This window comes from Malaclemys terrapin, chromosome 13, assembly GCF_027887155.1.
Source record: "Malaclemys terrapin pileata isolate rMalTer1 chromosome 13, rMalTer1.hap1, whole genome shotgun sequence".
Taxonomy (NCBI): Eukaryota; Metazoa; Chordata; order Testudines; family Emydidae; genus Malaclemys; species Malaclemys terrapin.
The window spans coordinates 41,571,008-41,589,158 of NC_071517.1; the positions used below are offsets into that span (position 1 = coordinate 41,571,008).

Sequence of the window (18,151 nt, forward strand, 5' to 3'; positions counted from 1 at the left end):
GTCAACCCTCTGTGGGTTCGGTCTGCTCAGTCTGTCCCTGAGCCTGGGGCACTGGGCCCGTATGTGGCCTTTCTGGCCACAGTGGTAGCAGCCCATGTCCCATGGGTCCCCTTGAGTGGGTCGGATGGTCCTGACACCGGATGTTCCCTTTTGATGGGGTTTTTCTGTATTTTCCCACGGGGAGGTCCCAGGGTGACTCTCTCTCTGCGTTGTGGTGGGACTGTTCCTTTGGGACTCCTCCCTGTTATCTCCTGACCGGCTCTTTACAAACTCATCGGCCAGCCGGCCTGCATGTCGTGGGTTCTCTGGCTGTCTGTCCACCAACCACAGCCTCAGGTCAGATGGGCACCGCTCATACAGTTGCTCCAGTACCAGCAGTTTGATCAGGTCCTCCTTCGTCTGGGCCCCATCAGCCCACTTGCTGGCGTATCCTTCCATGCGGACGGCTAGTTGCAGATATGAGATCTCAGGGGTTTTATCCTGACTCCGGAACCTTTCCCGGTACATCTCAGGAGTCAGCCCAAACTCACGTAGCAGGGCCTTTTTGAATAGTTCGTAGTCCCCTTTCTCTGCCTCTTCCAGTTGGCGGTACAATGCCACGGCTTTGGGGTCCAGTAAGGGGGTAAGGACCCGGAGTCTGTACGCGGGATCAACCCGGTGCAGCTCACAGGCCGTCTCAAAGGCATCCAGGAAGTCATCCATGTCCTCCCCCTCCTTGCGTGGGGCCAGGATACACTTATCAAAGCTCCGTGCAGTCCTGGGTCCCCCCTCACTCACCGCAGCCGGGGGTTCACTGCCCTTCAGTCTCGCCAGTTCCAGTTCATGCTGTCTCTGTCTCTCTTCATGCTGTCTCTGTCTCTCATTCTCCTCCCGATCATGCTGCCTCCGTTTCTCTTTCTCCTCCCGTTCATGCTGTCTCTGTTGTTCACGATCCTCCAGCTCTCTCAGTTTTAGCTCTCTCTCCCATTCCAGCCAATTCCGCTCCACGGATGCCGAACGTCGCCGGGAGGATCCTCTGCTGGCCGGCGAGCTTCGCCGGGAGGATCCCCTGCTGGCCGGGGGGGTCACGGTGCCCTCGGTATTTGCTGGGCTCCTCCCCACCCTTCCCCTAGGCATAGGAAGGAGGGGTCTCGGGAAGCCCTCAGCAGCCGGCTGACCACTCCCAGCTGGGACAGACACTGGTGCCTGCGCTGCATTTGCCAGGCTGCTTCCCTGAGACACAGGGATCAGTTCATTCGCGCGATCTTCCACCTCCAGCCAGGCAATGAGCTGTTCTTTGGTGAGCCTCCCAATGCGCAGCCCCCTCTGCTTGCACAGCTCCACCAGGTCGCTCTTAAGCCGCTTGGCATACATCTTCCTGCTGGCCACTCACCGGCCTGTGTGCTCACAGCTCCCCACAGTTCCCAGGGGGACCCCTAGTGTGCCAGCCCTTCTCTAGGTCACCACCTCTCTGCCAGGGTCGAGCTGCAGACTCCTCCGCCCCTGGGACCACTCGCTGCGATCCCCCCGTGGGACCTTGTTACTGCAAAAGTCCTTCTCGCTGGTCACACACTCTCAGGGGTAATAACCGTCTCTCTCTCACTCTTCAGCACACCTGGTCCCCGTCAATCCCCCTTCGTTTTACTGCTTCCCAGTAACTTACTGCAGGAAGCGCCGTCCACGGGGTGCAGTAGATCCCGCCACTGCCACCAGTTGTCATGGAGTATTGGGGGGACTCAGGGCCCTGCACCCCCGGCTTCCTGCGATTCACCATGACTCTCAGCCAGCCAGTAAAGCAGAAGGTTTATTTGGATGACAGGAATACAGTACAAGACAGGTCTTGCAGGCACAGACAACAGGGCCCCCCTCAGTTAGGTCCAGCTTAGGGTCCCAGGGCATCCCAGCCCACCCCCCTTTGGGGGGTCAGAGCCATCTCTGCCTCCCAGCCATCTTTCCAGCCCGCTTCCAGCACTCTGCCTTCAGCGACCCCTCCCACAGCCTTTGTTCAGTTTCCCGGGCCAAGGTGTCACCTGGCCTCCAACCCCTTCCTGGGTTCTAATGTTACACGCTCAGGTATTCCCTCCGGGCAGTCTACCATCCCCCAATGCAGACTATCTTAGCCACACTCCCCTGTCAGCATTCACAGACCACAGTAAGAACAGTCCCAGTTCGACACAGTGGTGCCCATAAGAGTGTAGACCAGTGGTTCTCAGATGTGTTTCATTTCCCTTCCCTTCTTTGTGTCTGTGGTTATATAGGCCCCCACCCTTAAAAGAACATATCTCACCACCCAGCTCTAAAGGCAGAGTAGTTGCTGGCGATGTGCACAGCTCTGAAGGTCTCCAATAGCAGCACAGAAGTTAGGGTGGCCACGTGAAAAGTGATATTCGTCAATATCGCTGTTCACAACAGACTTATCACCCCATTGCCACCCCTACTTCTGTGCTGCTGCTCCACCTGGGTTTGAGAGCCTGAGCATTGATCCACAACTCCCAGCTAGGCCTGTTCCTTCCTCATGAGCCCCAGCCAACTGGGGCCGACAGCCAGTGCTCTTTAAAAAAAACCCAAACAACCCACACTGATCATGCCTCCCTTGACACATTCCTGTGCCTACTTTGGGAGCTCTACCCACACTTGGAGAATTACTAGTGCATAGAGTCACCGTGGGGATTGGTAGCCAAGATGGTAACACCTGCTCCTTTCTGCCTCCGGGATCCCCAGAGAAAATGTCCGAGAAGGAGAGCGGAACAGATCCGATTAACATTAGCCTTTCAAAACACATTTTGATAATTTCAGCTATAAACATTCCCTCCATCCTTCAGCCCCTACCCCGAGCGAATTCAATGAGATTGAGCTGGAATTGGGCAGGTGGCATGGGCGACAGGTATAATCACTGAATTATTAATCCATGAATTAACAGAATACAGGAACACTTTGGATAGCTAAATAGAGACTACTACACTTACCCCTCTTAGAATCATAGAATATCAGGGTTGGAAGAGACCTCAGGAGGTCATCTAGTCCAATCCCCTGCTTAAAGAATGACCAATCCCCAAATAAATCATCCCAGACAGGGCTTTGTCAAGCCTGACCTTAAAAACCTCTAAGAAAGGAGATTCCACCACCTCCCTAGGTAACCCATTACAGTGCATCACCACCCTCCTAGTGAAAAAGTTTTTCCTAATATCCAACCTAAACTTTCCCAACTGCAACTGGAGACCATTACTCCTTGTTCTGTCATCTGGTACCACTGAGAACAGTCTAGGTCCATGCTCTTTGGAACCCCCTTTCAGGTAGTTGAAAGCAGCTACCAAATACCCCATCATTCTTCTCTTCTGTAGTCTAAACAAACCCCGTTCTCTCAGCCTCTCCTCCTAAGTCATGTGCTCCAGCCCCCTAATCATTTTTGTTGCCCTCCACTGGACTTTTTCCAATTTTTCCACATCCTTCTTATAGTGTGGGGCCACAAACTGAACACAATATTATAGATGAGGCCTCACCAATTTTGAATAGAGTGGAATGATTATGTCCCTCGATCTGCTGGCAATGCCCCTACTTGTACAGCCCAAAATGACGTTAGCTTTCTTGGCAACAAGGGGACACTGTTGACTTATATCCACTTCTCATCCACTGTAACCCCAGGTCCTTTTTTGCAGAACAGCTGCTGGGTGCTTCAGTCCCTAGTCTGTAGCAGTGAATGAGATTCTTTCATCCTAAGAGCATGAATCTGCACTTATCCTTGTTGAACCTGTACAGATTTATTTTGGCCCAATCCTCTAATTTGTCTTCGTCCCTCTGTATCCTATCCCTACCCTCCAGCATATCTACCACTCCTCCCAGTTTAGTGTCATCTGCAAACTTGCTGAGGGTGCAGTCCACCTCATCCTCCAAATCATTAATGAAGATACTGAACAAAACCGGACTCAGGACTGACCCCTGGGGCACTCTGCTTGATACCAGCTGCCAACTAGACATGGAGCCATTCATCACTACCCCTTGAGCCAGTCATCTAGCCAGCATTCCACCCACCTTATAGTCCATTCATCCAGCCTATACTTCTTTAACTTGCTGGCAAGTATATTGTAGGAGATCATATCAAAAGCTTTGCTAAAATTAAGGAATAACACATCCACTACTTTTCCCTCTTCGACAGAGCCAGTTATCTCATCATAGACGGCAATTAGGTTACTCATACGTGACTTGCCCTCTTCTTCCAAGTCTTTAAAAATACACATTTACATTTCAAACTCTAGCTTATCTAAAGTGGACACACTTTTAAAATCTCTCTATAATTTTGACCCTGAATCAATTACATGTAAATTGCTTAACCCTTCTTTGCCATGTGTCAAAGAAGTCTAGATCCTATGTGGATTCTTCCATGCTTAATGAGGACAGAGCTCCATATGAAACTTTTCCCACAGCCCAACCACTTGTGAGGTCTTTCTCCTGTGTGTAATGCCTGATGATTAACAAGGTCTGACCTTTGTATGAAACTTTTCCCACAGTCAAAGCACTTGTGGGGGTCTCTCTCCTGTGTGGATTGCCTGATGCTGAACAAGGTCTGACCTTTGTATGAAACTTTTCCCACAGTCCAAGCACATATGGGGTCTCTCTCCTGTGTGAAATGCCTGATGTTTAACAAGGTGTGACCTTCTTATAAAACTTTTCCCACAGTCCAAGCACTTGTGGGGTCTTTCTCCTGTGTGGACAGCCTGATGTTCGACAAGGTTTGACATTTGTATGAAACTTTTCCCACAGTCCAAGCACTTATGGGGTCTCGATCCTGTGTGTAATGCCTGATGGCGAACTAGGTGTGACCTCTGTATGAAACATTTCCCACAGTCCAAGCACTTGTGGGGCCTTTCTCCTGTGTGGATTGCCTGATGTTGAGCAAGGTCTGACCTTTCTATGAAACTTTTCTCACAGTCCAAGCACTTGTGGGGTCTTTCTCCTGTGTGGATTGCCTGATGGCGAACTAGGTGTGACCTCTGTACAAAGCTTTTCCCACAGTTCAAGCACTTGTGGGGTCTTTCTCCTGTGTGGATTGCCTGATGTTGAACAAGGTCTGACCTTTGTATGAAACTTTTCCCACAGTTCAAGCACTTGTGGGATCTTTCTCCTGTGTGGATTGCCTGATGTTGAACAAGGTCTGACCTTTGTATGAAACTTTTCCCACAGTCCAAGCACTTATGGGGTCTCACTCCTGTGTGGATTGCCTGATGACGAACTAGGTGTGACCTTCTTATGAAACTTTTCCCACAATCCAAGCACTTGTGGGGTCTCTCTCCTGTGTGGATTGCCTGATGACGAACTAGGTGTGACCTTCTTATGAAACTTTTCCCACAGTCCAAGCATGTGTGGGGTCTCTCTCGTGTGTGGATTGCCTGATGTTGAACAAGGTTCGACCTCTCCGTGAAACTTTTCCCACAGTCCAAGCACTTATGGGGTCTCGCTCCTGTGTGGAATGCCTGATGTTTAACAAGGTTTGACTTTCTTATGTAACTTTTACCACAGTCCAAGCACTTGTGGGGCCTTTCTCCTGTGTGGATTGCCTGATGTTGAGCAAGGTCTGACCTTTCTATGAAACTTTTCCCACAGTCCAAGCACTTGTGGGGTCTCTCTCCTGTGTGGATTGCCTGATGTCTAATTATTTGTGTCTTCGAAATGAAACATTTCCCCCACTCAAGGGATTGACAGGTTTTCTCTCCAGTGTGGCTGCTGCCATGGTTATTAAGATCTGAGAGCTCATTGAAGCTTTTCCCATCATCCAAGCATTGAAAGGGTTTCTCTCCAGCACAGATTTTCTGATGTGTCACAAGCTGTGATCTCACAATGAATTCTTTCCCACACTGAGGGTAGTGCCCAGGTGTCTCTTCCTTGGGATTTGTCTGCTGTGCTCTGGGATCCTTGTCTCCTTCCCCGACATTAATAGATTCATCCACTCTCTTCCCTCGGTGGTTTTCCAGAAGCCTCTCTGACCTCTGCCAGTTTCCCCAGCCTTCTTCCTGCTCCAAGCACTGGGAAAAATTCCCTTCAGCTCTTCCCACAAAGGTTCCCTGCAGTTCCACTTCCCCGGGAACTTCCTCATAATGATTCCCCTCCTCATTCTCACTCCCTCGCTCAGCATCTGCTGGGAGAAACACAATCCAGACAGGAGTCATTATGCTTGGGAGAAAGAGGAATAGCAACGAGGGCAAACCCAACACGAAGACTGACCAATTGCATTCTGCCTCCACATCCCACCCAAACACTCACAGGGAAGGAAAGCTGGGAAGCAAACTCCTGCAGCTAAGAGGCTGGGTGGAATGGTGTGAGCTATATCTCATGACTGCAGCCCTGTCCTGACTGAGATGAGGAAGAACTGAGGGCGTCACTCACACCATATTTTGGGATTCTCAACTTCTTCCTTCATTCCCTAGATTGTTTCTGTGTCAGTCCTCACCTGTACGGGTGCATCTCGGAAGCCTTCTTTCCTTGCAGTCCTGGAGATCGGACACCCACGGCTCTTCCCCTCGTTCCAGCCGGGCAATCAGCTCAGGTTTGGGAAAGGGGAATCCTGTGCAGAGGGTGGAATCAGACCAGATCAGGGATCCATGGAGCATTGGTGGAATACTTGTCAGAAAGGACATTCCGTGAGTGGAAACTGTCCCTGTGCTCTTGTGGAGGAACGTGGAATCCAAGAGGATGGGTAAATGGTCACTTCCTCCTTGAGCAGAGGAAGTTGTCTGGGGAGGTAGGTTGAATTATTACTACACCCTCACTAGGCTTTCCCAAGATCTGTGCACTCTGGGGGCTTTGCTGATTCAGACACAGCTCTGGAGTTAAACCCCTGCCTCTTTCTAAACTTGCAGAACCCAGAGCCCTCTCTAGCTGGAGCTAGTCCCAAGGAGGGAGGTGAACAGGGATTGTATGTGCAGCCGAGAAACAACACAGACAGGACAATGCTGGATTTATGCCCCTTTGAATGCTGGAGGGGTGTGGATGGTTTAGCTTGTCCATTGGGTTTTGACACCCATGTCCCACTGGAGAGGGCACGGAGATGCAAGTCTCTCTCACACGGCAGCTGTGAATTATGGAACCACTCACCTCTGATCTAACTGACCAGGGAAGAACATGACCAGATTCAGACACACAGACCCCACTGCTTCTTCTTAGGGTGACCAGACGTCCCGATATTATCGGGACAGTCCCGATTTTAGGAGATTTGTCCCATGCCCTGAACTTACATCGGTCAGGAAGCACTTTCTCCCGATATCTGGGGACCATCTGGTGGAGGACGCAAGCCGGCGCCACTCACCTCTTCTTCCTGGGCCCTGGGCAGCACAGCTGAACTCCCAGCACTCACCTGCCGGCCGGCAGGAGCCTGCAGAGTGCTGCAGCACCACTCCCCAGGAATGCACAGAGGCGGCGTGGAGGTCTCCGCTGCGTGCTGCAGGGGCGGGGCTTGTAGGCGCCGGCAGCCGGCAGAGAGCCCATCTGCCCCTGCCCCCCTCAACCCAACCCGAGCGACCTTAGGAGCCAGAGGGACGGGACCTGCCTGCTCGATGCTTCCTAGGAGCAGCTCTAGGTAAGGCTAGCACTGCTGGGACTCACCTGGCCCCCTGGTGGGTCCCTCTGGCTGTGGGAGGGGCTCTGCATGCTGCCCCCTCCCTCCCTGAGAGTGGGAGGTAGAGACAGAATGGAGGAAAGCTGGTGTGGGGGAGGGGGGCAGGGTATGGAGCTCCAGGTGGGTTCTCCGCCCCCACCAATTTTTCCTGTGCTCTGGCGGTTTTCTTTGTTTTGCTCCACAGCCGGCTTTTTTGTTTGTTTGTTTTTTTGCTCCGCCCGCCCCGTGTCCTGATACTTCACCTCTGTCATCTGGTAACCCTACTTCTAATATCTGAGGGGACAGGAATCCCTTACCCAGCGAGGTCACCGTCTCGTAGTTCTCCTGCATGACATCCCTGTAGAGGGCTCTCTGAGCGGGGTCCAGCAGAGCCCCCTGCCCCTGGGTGAAATACACAGCCACCTCCTCGAAGGTCACCAGCATCTGAAACACCAAAAGTCCCCCACTCAGCACCTGCTGCTCCAGCCACAATCTCGCTAGTCACAAGAGAGGAAGGATGAAGAAATGGAAGCTCTGGGAGGGCCAGAGTAGCAGAATCCCACCCGCATCCTCCTTAGAGCAACCAAGAGGCTTCAGGGGGTGGGGAGAAGGTGAGAGCTCCTTGTCCTACCCAGCACACGGAGCAGGGCAGGGTCTTCTCATTTCCCACACACCTGCCAGCCACAGGCTGATACGGAAAGCAGAGCTCTGAGTCAGGGACAGGGACAGGAATCAAAACAGCTTCCGTTTGTATTTCACAGCCGCCTCAGACTAGTGGGGTCTCACTCCAGCACTGGGAGCCTTGTGCAAGGGGGTTATATCATTTTTGAGAAATTGAGGAATGTCCCGTCTCCCCTCCCCCGTCACCAATGGGCCCACTCAGAAAATCAGCAGGTTTATCACACACTGTCTCCTTCCTGCCCCTGCCCAGGAGCTCCCTGAAAATCCCCTACCTGAGCTGGCTCCATCACAGACATTTCCCTTCCCTGTCTCCTGGAAGAGAGACCCATGTGAGGCAAAAGGTGGATGTGATTCTTCAGCCTGTCGTGGCGAGAGGGGTGATGGGGGAGGTTACAGAAGGGGGTGGAGTCCATGTCACACCCCGGTTTCCCCCCAGGCTCTTCAGACCGTCCCAGTAACAGTATCTCTGAGCCAAATGCTAGAAAAAAAGCAGAACTAAAGGGGCCACTTTAGGGGATTTCCCCACACTGCCATGTAAACTCCCTTAGGAGCAGCAGGAGCCCTCTGATGGCATCACCTAAAGAATGAGCTGCCCTGGACTCCCCCAGCAGCCCCCAGGGACAGGCAGGCAGAGGCTGATCCCATTGGCCCATCCACACTCCCAGCCTGCCCAAAGCAGCAGTGACTCCGGTGGGGCTGAGATGTGAATCCTGCCCAGAAATCAGACCAGGGCCCTGGGAGACCCCAAAACTCATGAGACACAGACCCAGGGGTGCCTCTAGGCACCAGCAAAGCAAGCAGCTGCTTGGGGTAGCCTGGGAGCTGAGAACCAACAGGGGGCCCTGGGAGCTGTAGTTCCTTGGTTAGTTCCCTGCCTATGAGCCAGCCCTGGAAGAGGAAAAAAACTACATTTCCCAGCATTCTCTTGGCCACTATTAGCAGGAAAGGAACGGGGAGGGAGTATGGTAGCTGAAACCTCATGCTACAGCTTGTTGTGAAGGGAGAGCTCACTGCTTGAGCAGGGTGGCCCTGTGAATGGGGAACAAGTGTGCCCAAGGAGTAGAAGGCTTTGGCCCACATATTCCCTTCAGAAGACTTCCCCAGACTGGATTAGAGATACTGGTGTGACCTCACCTTGCAGCCCCCAAAGAAGGAATTGGGTGGACTAAATGGACAGTGCACCTCTCTATCTGAAGCCTAGCAAGGGAGGTACGTGGATCCCACTAGAATTTAAAATGAAAAGTAAGGGAGGGGAGGCTCTGGACCTGGGCAGCTTCAGATACAGTATCAGGCCCGTAGGAGGATTTCCACTTCTGAGCCATGGAAGCAGATTTAGCTAATATTCAGAAAGGGAATCTAGCACCTGCCTTCCAGATCTGAACACCTCAAAATTCAGGAGTGCTCAAGCTCAATTTGGGCAGCTGTTACTTCATTTCTCCCAAATCAAATATACTGATCCACTGTAATTTACTGAAGAAAAAGTAGGATAAAATTGAGCAAGAAATGATTCCCAGTGGTTTTTAGGACTGGAATTGCTATTTTCAACAGCCATTGCCTTTTCTTTTTTTTTTTTTTTTAGTTTTATTTGTGTGAAAGGAAGACAGTGATATCGCATTGGCAAATCCCCATAGAAACAAAGAGTGGAACAAAGGAATAATAAAGGCACCTCAACTTTTCCTCATTTATGTAGGACAGTCTTATAATATGCATCCAGATATCCTCCAATCACACAAGCTGAAAATGGTTCCACTTTACTGCAGTTCTGTAACCATATGGGAACCAATCCTGTCTGTGTTCTGTGCACATCCAAAATTCCTGCTGAATGACCCGTCCTGGTAGCAATTACCAGTGACCCAGGGCTGGGGTGGAAGGAGGGTGCAGGTGGAGGCGGGAGAGAGCCCAGGGCCGGGGCGGCAGTGGGGTGCACGTCGGGGGACGCCAAGAGCTGTGGCGGCACGGGGAGCAGGTGGGGGGGAGAACCCAGGGTTGGGGCAGCAGGAGGGTGCGGGGGGGGGGGGGGGGAGTCCAGGGCTCCGGGGTGGAGGCAACCACATTTTTTCTTGCTTGGGGCAGCAAAAAACATAGAGCCGGACCTGCACAGACCCAACCAGCACGGGTGTGTCTGACAGTAACACATTGGGAGCAGGGTGTGAGTGTGGGTCCTGGGTTTTTGCCTCTGTCCCCCTCCAGTCTTCCCACACACCCCTTCCCTCGCAGTGCCCCCGACACACATCTTCCCCCCATTCCAGCCTCGCTCCCCTCAGCCCCCCAATCCCACCGCGTCGCCCCATGTTCCCTTCAGTGCGCCCCCGCCCCCATCCCAGCCTGCCCCCCGCAACCCCAACACCCGCCCCCGCACCCCGCCTGCAACTCTTTATCCTCCTCCCCCTGCAGCCCGGGGGTGACGGGGGGGGCGAGTCTCTCTCACCTTCCCTCCGAGCGGGGCCCCCTGGGGCAGGGGCCGGGCCGGGAAGGGGCCTGGCCGGGCTGGGGGCTCTGCCCTGGGAGAGGCTCCTGGGGAGCAGCGGGAAGGGCCCTGCTGGAGATTCCCCTCTCCCGGCTGCAGCCCGGGCTCCGGGCTCCCAGCACCAGCCGCCGGGGCTCGGGGATCTCGCCAGGAGCCTGGAGCCAGAGTCCCCGCAGCGGCTGCGAGTCACTTCCTGCTGCCGGGCCTGAGCCCAGCGATCGCTCCCCCCAGAGCCGCCTCCCAGCTGCTCCTGGGTCCTAGCGATCAACCCACCGCGCTGCAGCATCTCTGTGTCCGGCTCCTGTTCCACTCACAGGCTCTATGGTCAGAAGGCCCCAGCATGAGCATCTAGCCCAGGGATTCTCACAACCAAATTTGGTGGCCTCAGAGTGTGGCCAGCAACTCTCACTGGTGGCTGCTCTGACACTTTCCTCTAACATCCTAACTAACTTTAGGAGAAACCAAACATATGCACAGAGGTAAGCGGGGGAAACGGTCTTACTATTGTGGGGAACTTTACTGGTTTATACACCACCCTGATAGTATGGAATAGCAAAAGGAGCTGAGTCCTCGCTCCCACTCCCTTTACCTGGAGACCTGCCTGACCTCGAGGACTCCCGTTCCACTATGGTGTCTGAAACCCCGACAAGGCTGGCCCCAAGGTTCCTGCGGGGTCTTTATCCCCAATTTTGTTGCGATCACTCAGGACAGAGGCTAGGGTGTCGTATCTCCACTCTGGGGTGCTCTCTTCACTCCGGACGCATCCCTGATGTCACCATTCAGCACTGCATTGAGTTCAGAACAAATATGATTTATTAAACAGCAAGTAATACAAAAAATTAAGGAAAAAATGGGAAAGGGGAAATGGAAAACATGATGTCAACCCACGCTGCCCAGGGTCCCCACTCGTTCTCCCCAGTTGCTCACCACCCCCAGCTCCAGACTGCTCCAGACCCAGCCTCCCTCTGCATCAGTGCTTCTGCTGCTCTGCCTCCAACCCAGCTCTGGCTGCTCCTCTCCCCTTAGGTCTGCCCTTCTTTGGCAGGCAGCTCCAGCTCACACAGAGAATTAGCACCTGACTCCCTCATTGGCCTGCCTGCCCGGTCAACGAGGCTGACCTAGTGCCTTTGCCTCTCTCCATTCGCCCTAGGGACTCTCTTCACTCCGGACGCATCCCTGACACTACTGTGCTAATAAGCGATGGTCACATAAATACCACCCTATACCGGAAACCTACTGACCGCTACACTTACCTACATGCCTCCAGCTTCCATCCAGGACACACCACATGATCCATTGTCTACAGCCAAGCTTTAAGATATAACCGCATTTGCTCCAATCCCTCAGATAGAGACAAGCACCTAGAAGACCTCTATCAAGCATTCTTAAAACTACAATACCCACCTGCTGAAGTGAAAAAACAGATTGATAGAGCCAGATGAGTACCCAGAAGTCACCTCCTACAAGACAGGCCCAACAAAGAAAATAACAGAACACCAGTAGCTGTCACCTTCAGCCCCCAACTAAAACCTCTCCAGCGCATCATCAGAGATCTACAACCTATCCTGAAAGATGATCCTTTACTCTCACAGATCTTGGGAGACAGACATGTCCTCGCTTACAGACAACCCCCCAACCTAAAGCAAATACTCACCAGCAACCACACATCACTGAACAAAACCACTGACCCAGGAACCTATCCTTGTAACAAAGCCCGATGCCAACTCTGTCCACATATCTATTCAAGTGACATCATCATAGGACCTAATCACAGCAGCCATACCATCAGGGGCTCGTTCACCTGCACATCTACCAATGTGATATATGCCATCATGTGCCAGCAATGCCCCTCTGCCATGTACATTGGCCAAACCGGACAGTTTCTACGCAAAAGAATTAATGGACGCAAATCTGACATCAGGAATCATAATACTCAAAAACCAGTAAGAGAACACTTTAACCTGTCTGGTCATTCAGTGACAGACCTGCGGGTGGCTATATTACAACAGAAAAACTTCAAAAACACACTCCAATGAGAGACTGCTGAGCCAGAATTGATATGCAAACTAGACACAATCAACTCAGGATTGAATAAAGACTGGGAATGGCTGAGCCATTACAAAGATTGAATCTATCTCCCCTTGTAAGTATTCTCACACTTCTTATCAAACTGTCTGTACTGGGCTATCTTGATTATCACTTCAAAAGTTTTTTTTCTTCTCTTACTTAATTGGCCTCTCAGAGTTGGTAAGACAACTCCCACCTGTTTATGCTCTCTGTATGTGTGTATATATATCTCCTCAATATTTATTCCACTCTATATGCATCCGAAGAAGTGGGCTGTAGTCCACGAAAGCTTATGCGCTAATAAACTTGTTAGTCTCTAAGGTGCCACAAGTACTCCTGTTCTTTTTGCGGATACAGACTAACACGGCTGCTGTTCTGAAATCTGATCCCTGATGTGGCCATTCAGCACTGCATAGAGTTCAGAACAAATATGGTTTATTAAACAGCAAGTAATAAAAAAAATTAAGGAAAAAATGGGAAAGGAGAAAGGAAAACATGAACATAAGAACATAAGAAAATAAGAAAGGCCGTACCGGGTCAGACCAAAGGTCCATCTAGCCCAGTATCCTGTCTACTGACAAAAAGCAACAGAGGATCCTGTGGCACCTTTAAGACTAACAGAAGTATTGGGAGTATAAGCTTTCGTGGGTAAGAACCTCACTTCTTCAGATGCAAGTAATGGAAATCTCCAGAGGCAGGTATAAATCAGTATGGAGATAACGAGGTTTGTTCAATCAGGGAGGGTGAGGTTCTCTGCTAGCAGTTGAGGTGTGAACACCAAGGGAGGAGAAACTGCTTCTGTAGTTGGAAAGCTATTCACAGTCTTTGTTTAATCCTGATCTGATGGTGTCAAATTTGCAAATGAACTGGAGCTCAGCAGTTTCTCTTTGGAGTCTGGTCCTGAAGTTTTTTTGCTGCAAGATGGCTACTTTTACATCTGCTATTGTGTGGCCAGGGAGGTTGAAGTGTTCTCCTACAGGTTTTTGTATATTGCCATTCCTGATATCTGACTTGTGTCCATTTATCCTCTTGTGTAGTGATTGTCCAGTTTGGCCAATGTACATAGCAGAGGGGCATTGCTGGCACATGATGGCATATATAACATTGGTGGACGTGCAGGTGAATGAGCCGCTGATGTTGTAGCTGATCTGGTTAGGTCCTGTGATGGTGTTGCTGGTGTAGATATGTGGGCAGAGTTGGCATCGAGGTTTGTTGCATGGGTTGGTTCCTGAGTTAGAGTTGTTATGGTGCGGTGCGTGGTTGCTGGTGAGAATATGCTTAAGGTTGACGGGTTGTCTGTGGGCGAGGACTGGCCTGCCTCCCAAGGTCTGTGAAAGTGAGGGATCATTGTCCAGGGTGGGTTGTCGATCACTGATGATGCGTTGGAGAGGTTTAAGCTGAGGACTGTAGGTGATGGCCAGTGGAGTTCTGTTGGTTTCTTTTTTGGGCCTGTCTTGTAGTAGGAGGCTTCTGGGTACACGTCTTACTCTGTTGATTTGTTTCTTTATTTCCTTGTGTGGGTATCGTAGTTTTGAGAATGCTTGGTGAAGATCTTGTAGGTGTTGGTCTCTGTCTGAGGGGTTGGAGCAGATGCGATCGTACCTCAGTGCTTGGCTGTAGACGATGGATCGTGTGGTGTGACCAGGGTGGAAGCTGGAGGCATGAAGGTAGGCGTAGCGGTCAGTGGGTTTTCGGTATAGGGTGGTGTTAATGTGGCCATCGCTTATTTGTACGGTGGTGTCTAGGAAGTGGACCTCCTGTGTAGATTGGTCCATGCTGAGGTTGATGGTGGGGTAGAAGCTGTTGAAATCATGGTGGAATTCTTCCAGGGTCTCCTTCCCATAGGTCCAGATGATGAAGATGTCATCCATGTAGCATAGGTAGAGAAGGGGCATGAATGGACGAGAGCTAAGGAAGTGTTGTTCCAGGTCAGCCATAAAAATGTTGGCATATTGTGGGGCCATGCGGGAGCCCATAGCAGTGCCACTGGTCTGGAGGTATATATTGTCACCAAATTTGAAATAATTGTGCGTGAGGATAAAGTCACAGAGCTCAGCAATAAGTTGTGCTGTGTCATCATCAGGGATACTGTTCCTGACAGCTTGTATTCCATCTGTGTGTGGGATGTTTGTGTAGAGAGCCTCGACATCCATGGTGGCTAGGATGGTGTTTTCTGGGAGGTCACCAATGAATTGTAGTTTTCTCAGGAAATCTGTGGTGTCACGGAGATAGCTGGGAGTGCTGGTGGCGTATGGTCTGAGTAGGAGTACACATATCCAGACAGTCCTGGAGGCACTCTCACTGAAGGACTGTCATCCGATGCTGCCCAGGGTCCCCCCTTGCTCTCCCCAGCTGCTCACCACACCCAGACTGCTCCAGACCCAGAAACCCTCTGAATCAGTGCTTCTGCTGATCTGCCTCCAACCCAGCTCTGGCTGCTCCTCTGCCCTTAGCTCTGCCCTTCTCTGGCAGGCAGTTCCAGCTCCCACAGAGAATGGCCCCTGACTCCGTCATTGGCCTGCCTGCCCTGTCAACAAGGTTGACCTAGGTTGACATCCACAGAACCCAAAGTCCTTGTCCCTTAACATTTGATTCCCCCAGAGCCCAGCACCCTGGGGGATTTGGGGAGGGGAGGAATTACCAGCCCCCAGGGACACTTGCCCAAAAGGGAACAGCTCAAGTCAGAGGGGGAACCCAGCTCAGGGGCGGTGGAAAAGAGGGGATGGGTACAGGTGTCCAGAGTGAAGGTGGGGCCTAGCCCAAGTGTTCTTCTCCTCATCTCCATGGCAGGGGGATCCTGGTTGGGAGGGAAAGGGAGAGGGGGTAACTTCAGCCAGGCAGAGAGAGCTGCTGGAGGAGTTTCTCTCTCTCTCTTCCCCGACCTGTGGCCCATCAGCTCAGCAGCCAGGGCTGCAGCAGGGAGGAGGGGCTGATCGGATCTTCTCCTCCTTTGTCTGGGGTTTGCTTAGACCAGGCAGAGCCAGTGCGTTACTGACCAGCTGATGCTCGGCTGTTGCTAGACCCTCACCCCAGCGACTGTCAACTGGATGCTTGGGAGCCAAAAGCCCCGTACGTGTGTGGGAACGAGGAAATGGGGTTGTTACTATGGCCTAGTCAGGGCCCTGAGAGAATTTCTCTGCTGTATGGGGGAGTCTCTGATGTCCAACATGGTGTTAGCTCCACTTGGAGCATTTTCAGCACTGAGAACATCTCAGCGGTTTCTTACCTGTACGGATTTCTAGATGCTTGATACTCCAGGAGCACCTAATGAAGCATCCTGCACATTCAAGGCCTCTCTACTGTGTGGGTCACTGAGGTGTGAAGTCAAATTGAATCCTGCAATCAGGCTATTCCTAGAGTCTCTCATACCTCTGTGGATTCTCTGACTTTTAATGAGGAGTGATCGCTGAATGAAGCTTTTCCCACAGTCCAAGCACTGATGAGGTCTCTCACCTGTGTGGATCCTTTGATTTGTTATAAGTGTAAGAAGTGCTGATCTCTCTGTGAATCCTTTCCCACAGTCCAAACACTTATGGGGTCTCTCTCCTGTGTTTATTTTCTGATGCCCTTACCTTTCCCACAGTCCAAAAACTTATGGGGTCTCTCTCCTGTGTTTATTTTCTGACGTCTATTAAGGGCAGTAAAGGATCTAAACTCCTACCTGCCACAGGGGCTTCAACAAGGGTACCCTTAACTCACCCAACAATACTGTTAATCTATCCAACCACACACTTAACCCAGCAGAAGAGTCTGTCCTATCTCGGGGACTCTCTTTCTGCCCCACCACCCGCCCACATATGATACAATTCTGTGGTGATCTGGAAGCCTACTTTTGTTGTCTCCGACTCAAGGAATATTTTCAACACACCATGGAACAGCGCACTGACCCAAAGCAACTCTCCTACCAACACTAGAAGAAGAAGAATTCTGTGTGGACTCCTTCTGATGGTCGAAATGACAGACTGGACTTCTACACAGAGTGCTTCCACAGACGTGCACAGGCTTAAATTGTGAACATACATCATCACTTGCCCCATAACCTCAGCCGTATAGAATGCAACGCCATCCACAGCCTCAGAAATAACTCTGACATTGTAATCTGCCGAGGGGGGTTATATCCTTTTTGAGAAATGGGAGTATGTCCCCTCTCGCCTCCCCCGCCACCAATGGGCCTACTCAGAAAATCAGCAGGTTTATCACACCTAGTCTCTGCCCTTCCTCTCCCTCCCTCTGCCCAGCAGCTCCTTGAAAATCCCCTACCTGATCTGGCTGAATCACAGCCATTCCCTTTCCCCGTTTCTTGGAAGACAGGACAATCTGGAACAAAATGTGGATGTGATTCCTCAGCCTGTCAGGGGGAGAGGGAAGGTTACAGAAGGGGCTTCATTCCATGTCATCCCCAGATTCCTGTTGAAGAAACAGAGTCTTCACTCTTCGTGCTTCTTATCAGCAAGTCAGAGGCAGTTTATTTCAAGCAATTTCAGGGGAAGGCTACGGATGGGGGGGTCTCCTTCCTTAGGCAGGTCACATATGTCATTGGATACAGCTGAATCTTGTTTATACATTGTCCTTCCCATTATCTTAGTCAGCAGTCCATTCTCATCTTAAAGCAAGGTTAGAAAACAGGTTCCCACGTAGTTTCCCATCCGCCTCGCACAATCCCAGTTTCTACAAATCTCGAGATGTTAGGGTTAAGGTTAGCCTTTCTTCTGCTCTGTCTCTTAACAACACTAAGATGGCTCCTGCAAATCCCCTTTTCCATTTTCACACTTCCACATCCCCCCCAGGCTCTTCAGACCCTTCCAGTAACAGCAACTCTGAGCCAAACACTAGAAAAATTGAAGAATCAAAGGGGCCCTTTGGGGGATTGTTCCCCATTGCAGTGTAAACCCCTCTCCCTTAGCAACAGCCGGAGCCCTCTGGTGGCAACACCTGAAGAATGAGCTGCCCTGGACTCCCCCTGCAGCCCCCAGGGACAGGCAGGCAGAGGCTGATCCCATTGGTCCATCTGCACTCATCCTCCCCCCGCCTCCCCGACCCAGCAGTGACTCTGGTCTGATTCCAGTGTGGCTGAGGTCTTTATCTTGCCGTGAAATCAGATCAGGGTCCCGGGCAAACCCCAAAACTCATGAGACACAGACCCCACCAGCACAGGTGTGTCTGACCATAACACACTGGGAGCTGGGTTTGTGTGTGTCTGGGGGTGGGGGGTTTGCCTTGTACCTTCTGTGTCCTGAGGGGTTTGTCCCCTGATCACTCCCAAAGATGGTTTGACTAGTTCCAGGAGGAGGAAAGCTTCTCTCCACCCATCCCCCATTGTGTCCCATGGGGCGGAGAAGCTGCCTTTGCATCTGTGGTAGAAATCTCTGTCC

General features: G+C 51.6%; 3 protein-coding genes across 4 annotated transcripts in view; 1 reads left to right on the plus strand and 2 right to left on the minus strand.

The window, feature by feature from the left end:
• LOC128847528 (zinc finger protein 34-like) overlaps nucleotides 1–18,151 on the minus strand; it is a 152,298-nt gene that overhangs the window by 75,564 nt on the left and 58,583 nt on the right. The gene's annotated exons all lie outside the window — the stretch shown is intronic.
• LOC128847386 (zinc finger protein 850-like) overlaps nucleotides 1–18,151 on the plus strand; it is a 127,538-nt gene that overhangs the window by 25,143 nt on the left and 84,244 nt on the right. The gene's annotated exons all lie outside the window — the stretch shown is intronic.
• LOC128847514 (zinc finger protein 585A-like) lies at nucleotides 1,771–8,209 on the minus strand. Of its 2 annotated transcripts, none has more exons than XM_054047000.1 (3): nucleotides 7,882–8,209; nucleotides 6,422–6,535; nucleotides 1,771–6,106 (listed from the first exon to the last, which is right to left on the minus strand). In XM_054047000.1, the coding sequence occupies exons 1-3, from the start codon at nucleotides 8,006–8,008 to the stop codon at nucleotides 4,485–4,487; spliced, it is 1,863 nt and encodes a 620-aa protein (XP_053902975.1). In that variant the 5' UTR covers nucleotides 8,009–8,209; the 3' UTR covers nucleotides 1,771–4,484. The 2 variants fall into 2 exon arrangements, with proteins under 2 accessions (XP_053902975.1, XP_053902974.1); XM_054046999.1 differs by having other exon boundaries at nucleotides 1,771–6,109.

Bases quoted from the DNA above. Each gene is read 5' to 3' on its own strand.
- LOC128847514 (XM_054046999.1), bottom strand. From the start codon at position 8,008: ATGCTGGTGACCTTCGAGGAGGTGGCTGTGTATTTCACCCAGGGGCAG. The intron at 6,536-7,881 runs GTAAGGGATTCC...CCCTCTGCACAG, and splicing joins CGAGACGGTGACCTCGCTGG to GATTCCCCTTTCCCAAACCT. The intron at 6,110-6,421 runs GTGAGGACTGAC...TGTTTCTCCCAG, and splicing joins TCCGAGATGCACCCGTACAG to CAGATGCTGAGCGAGGGAGT.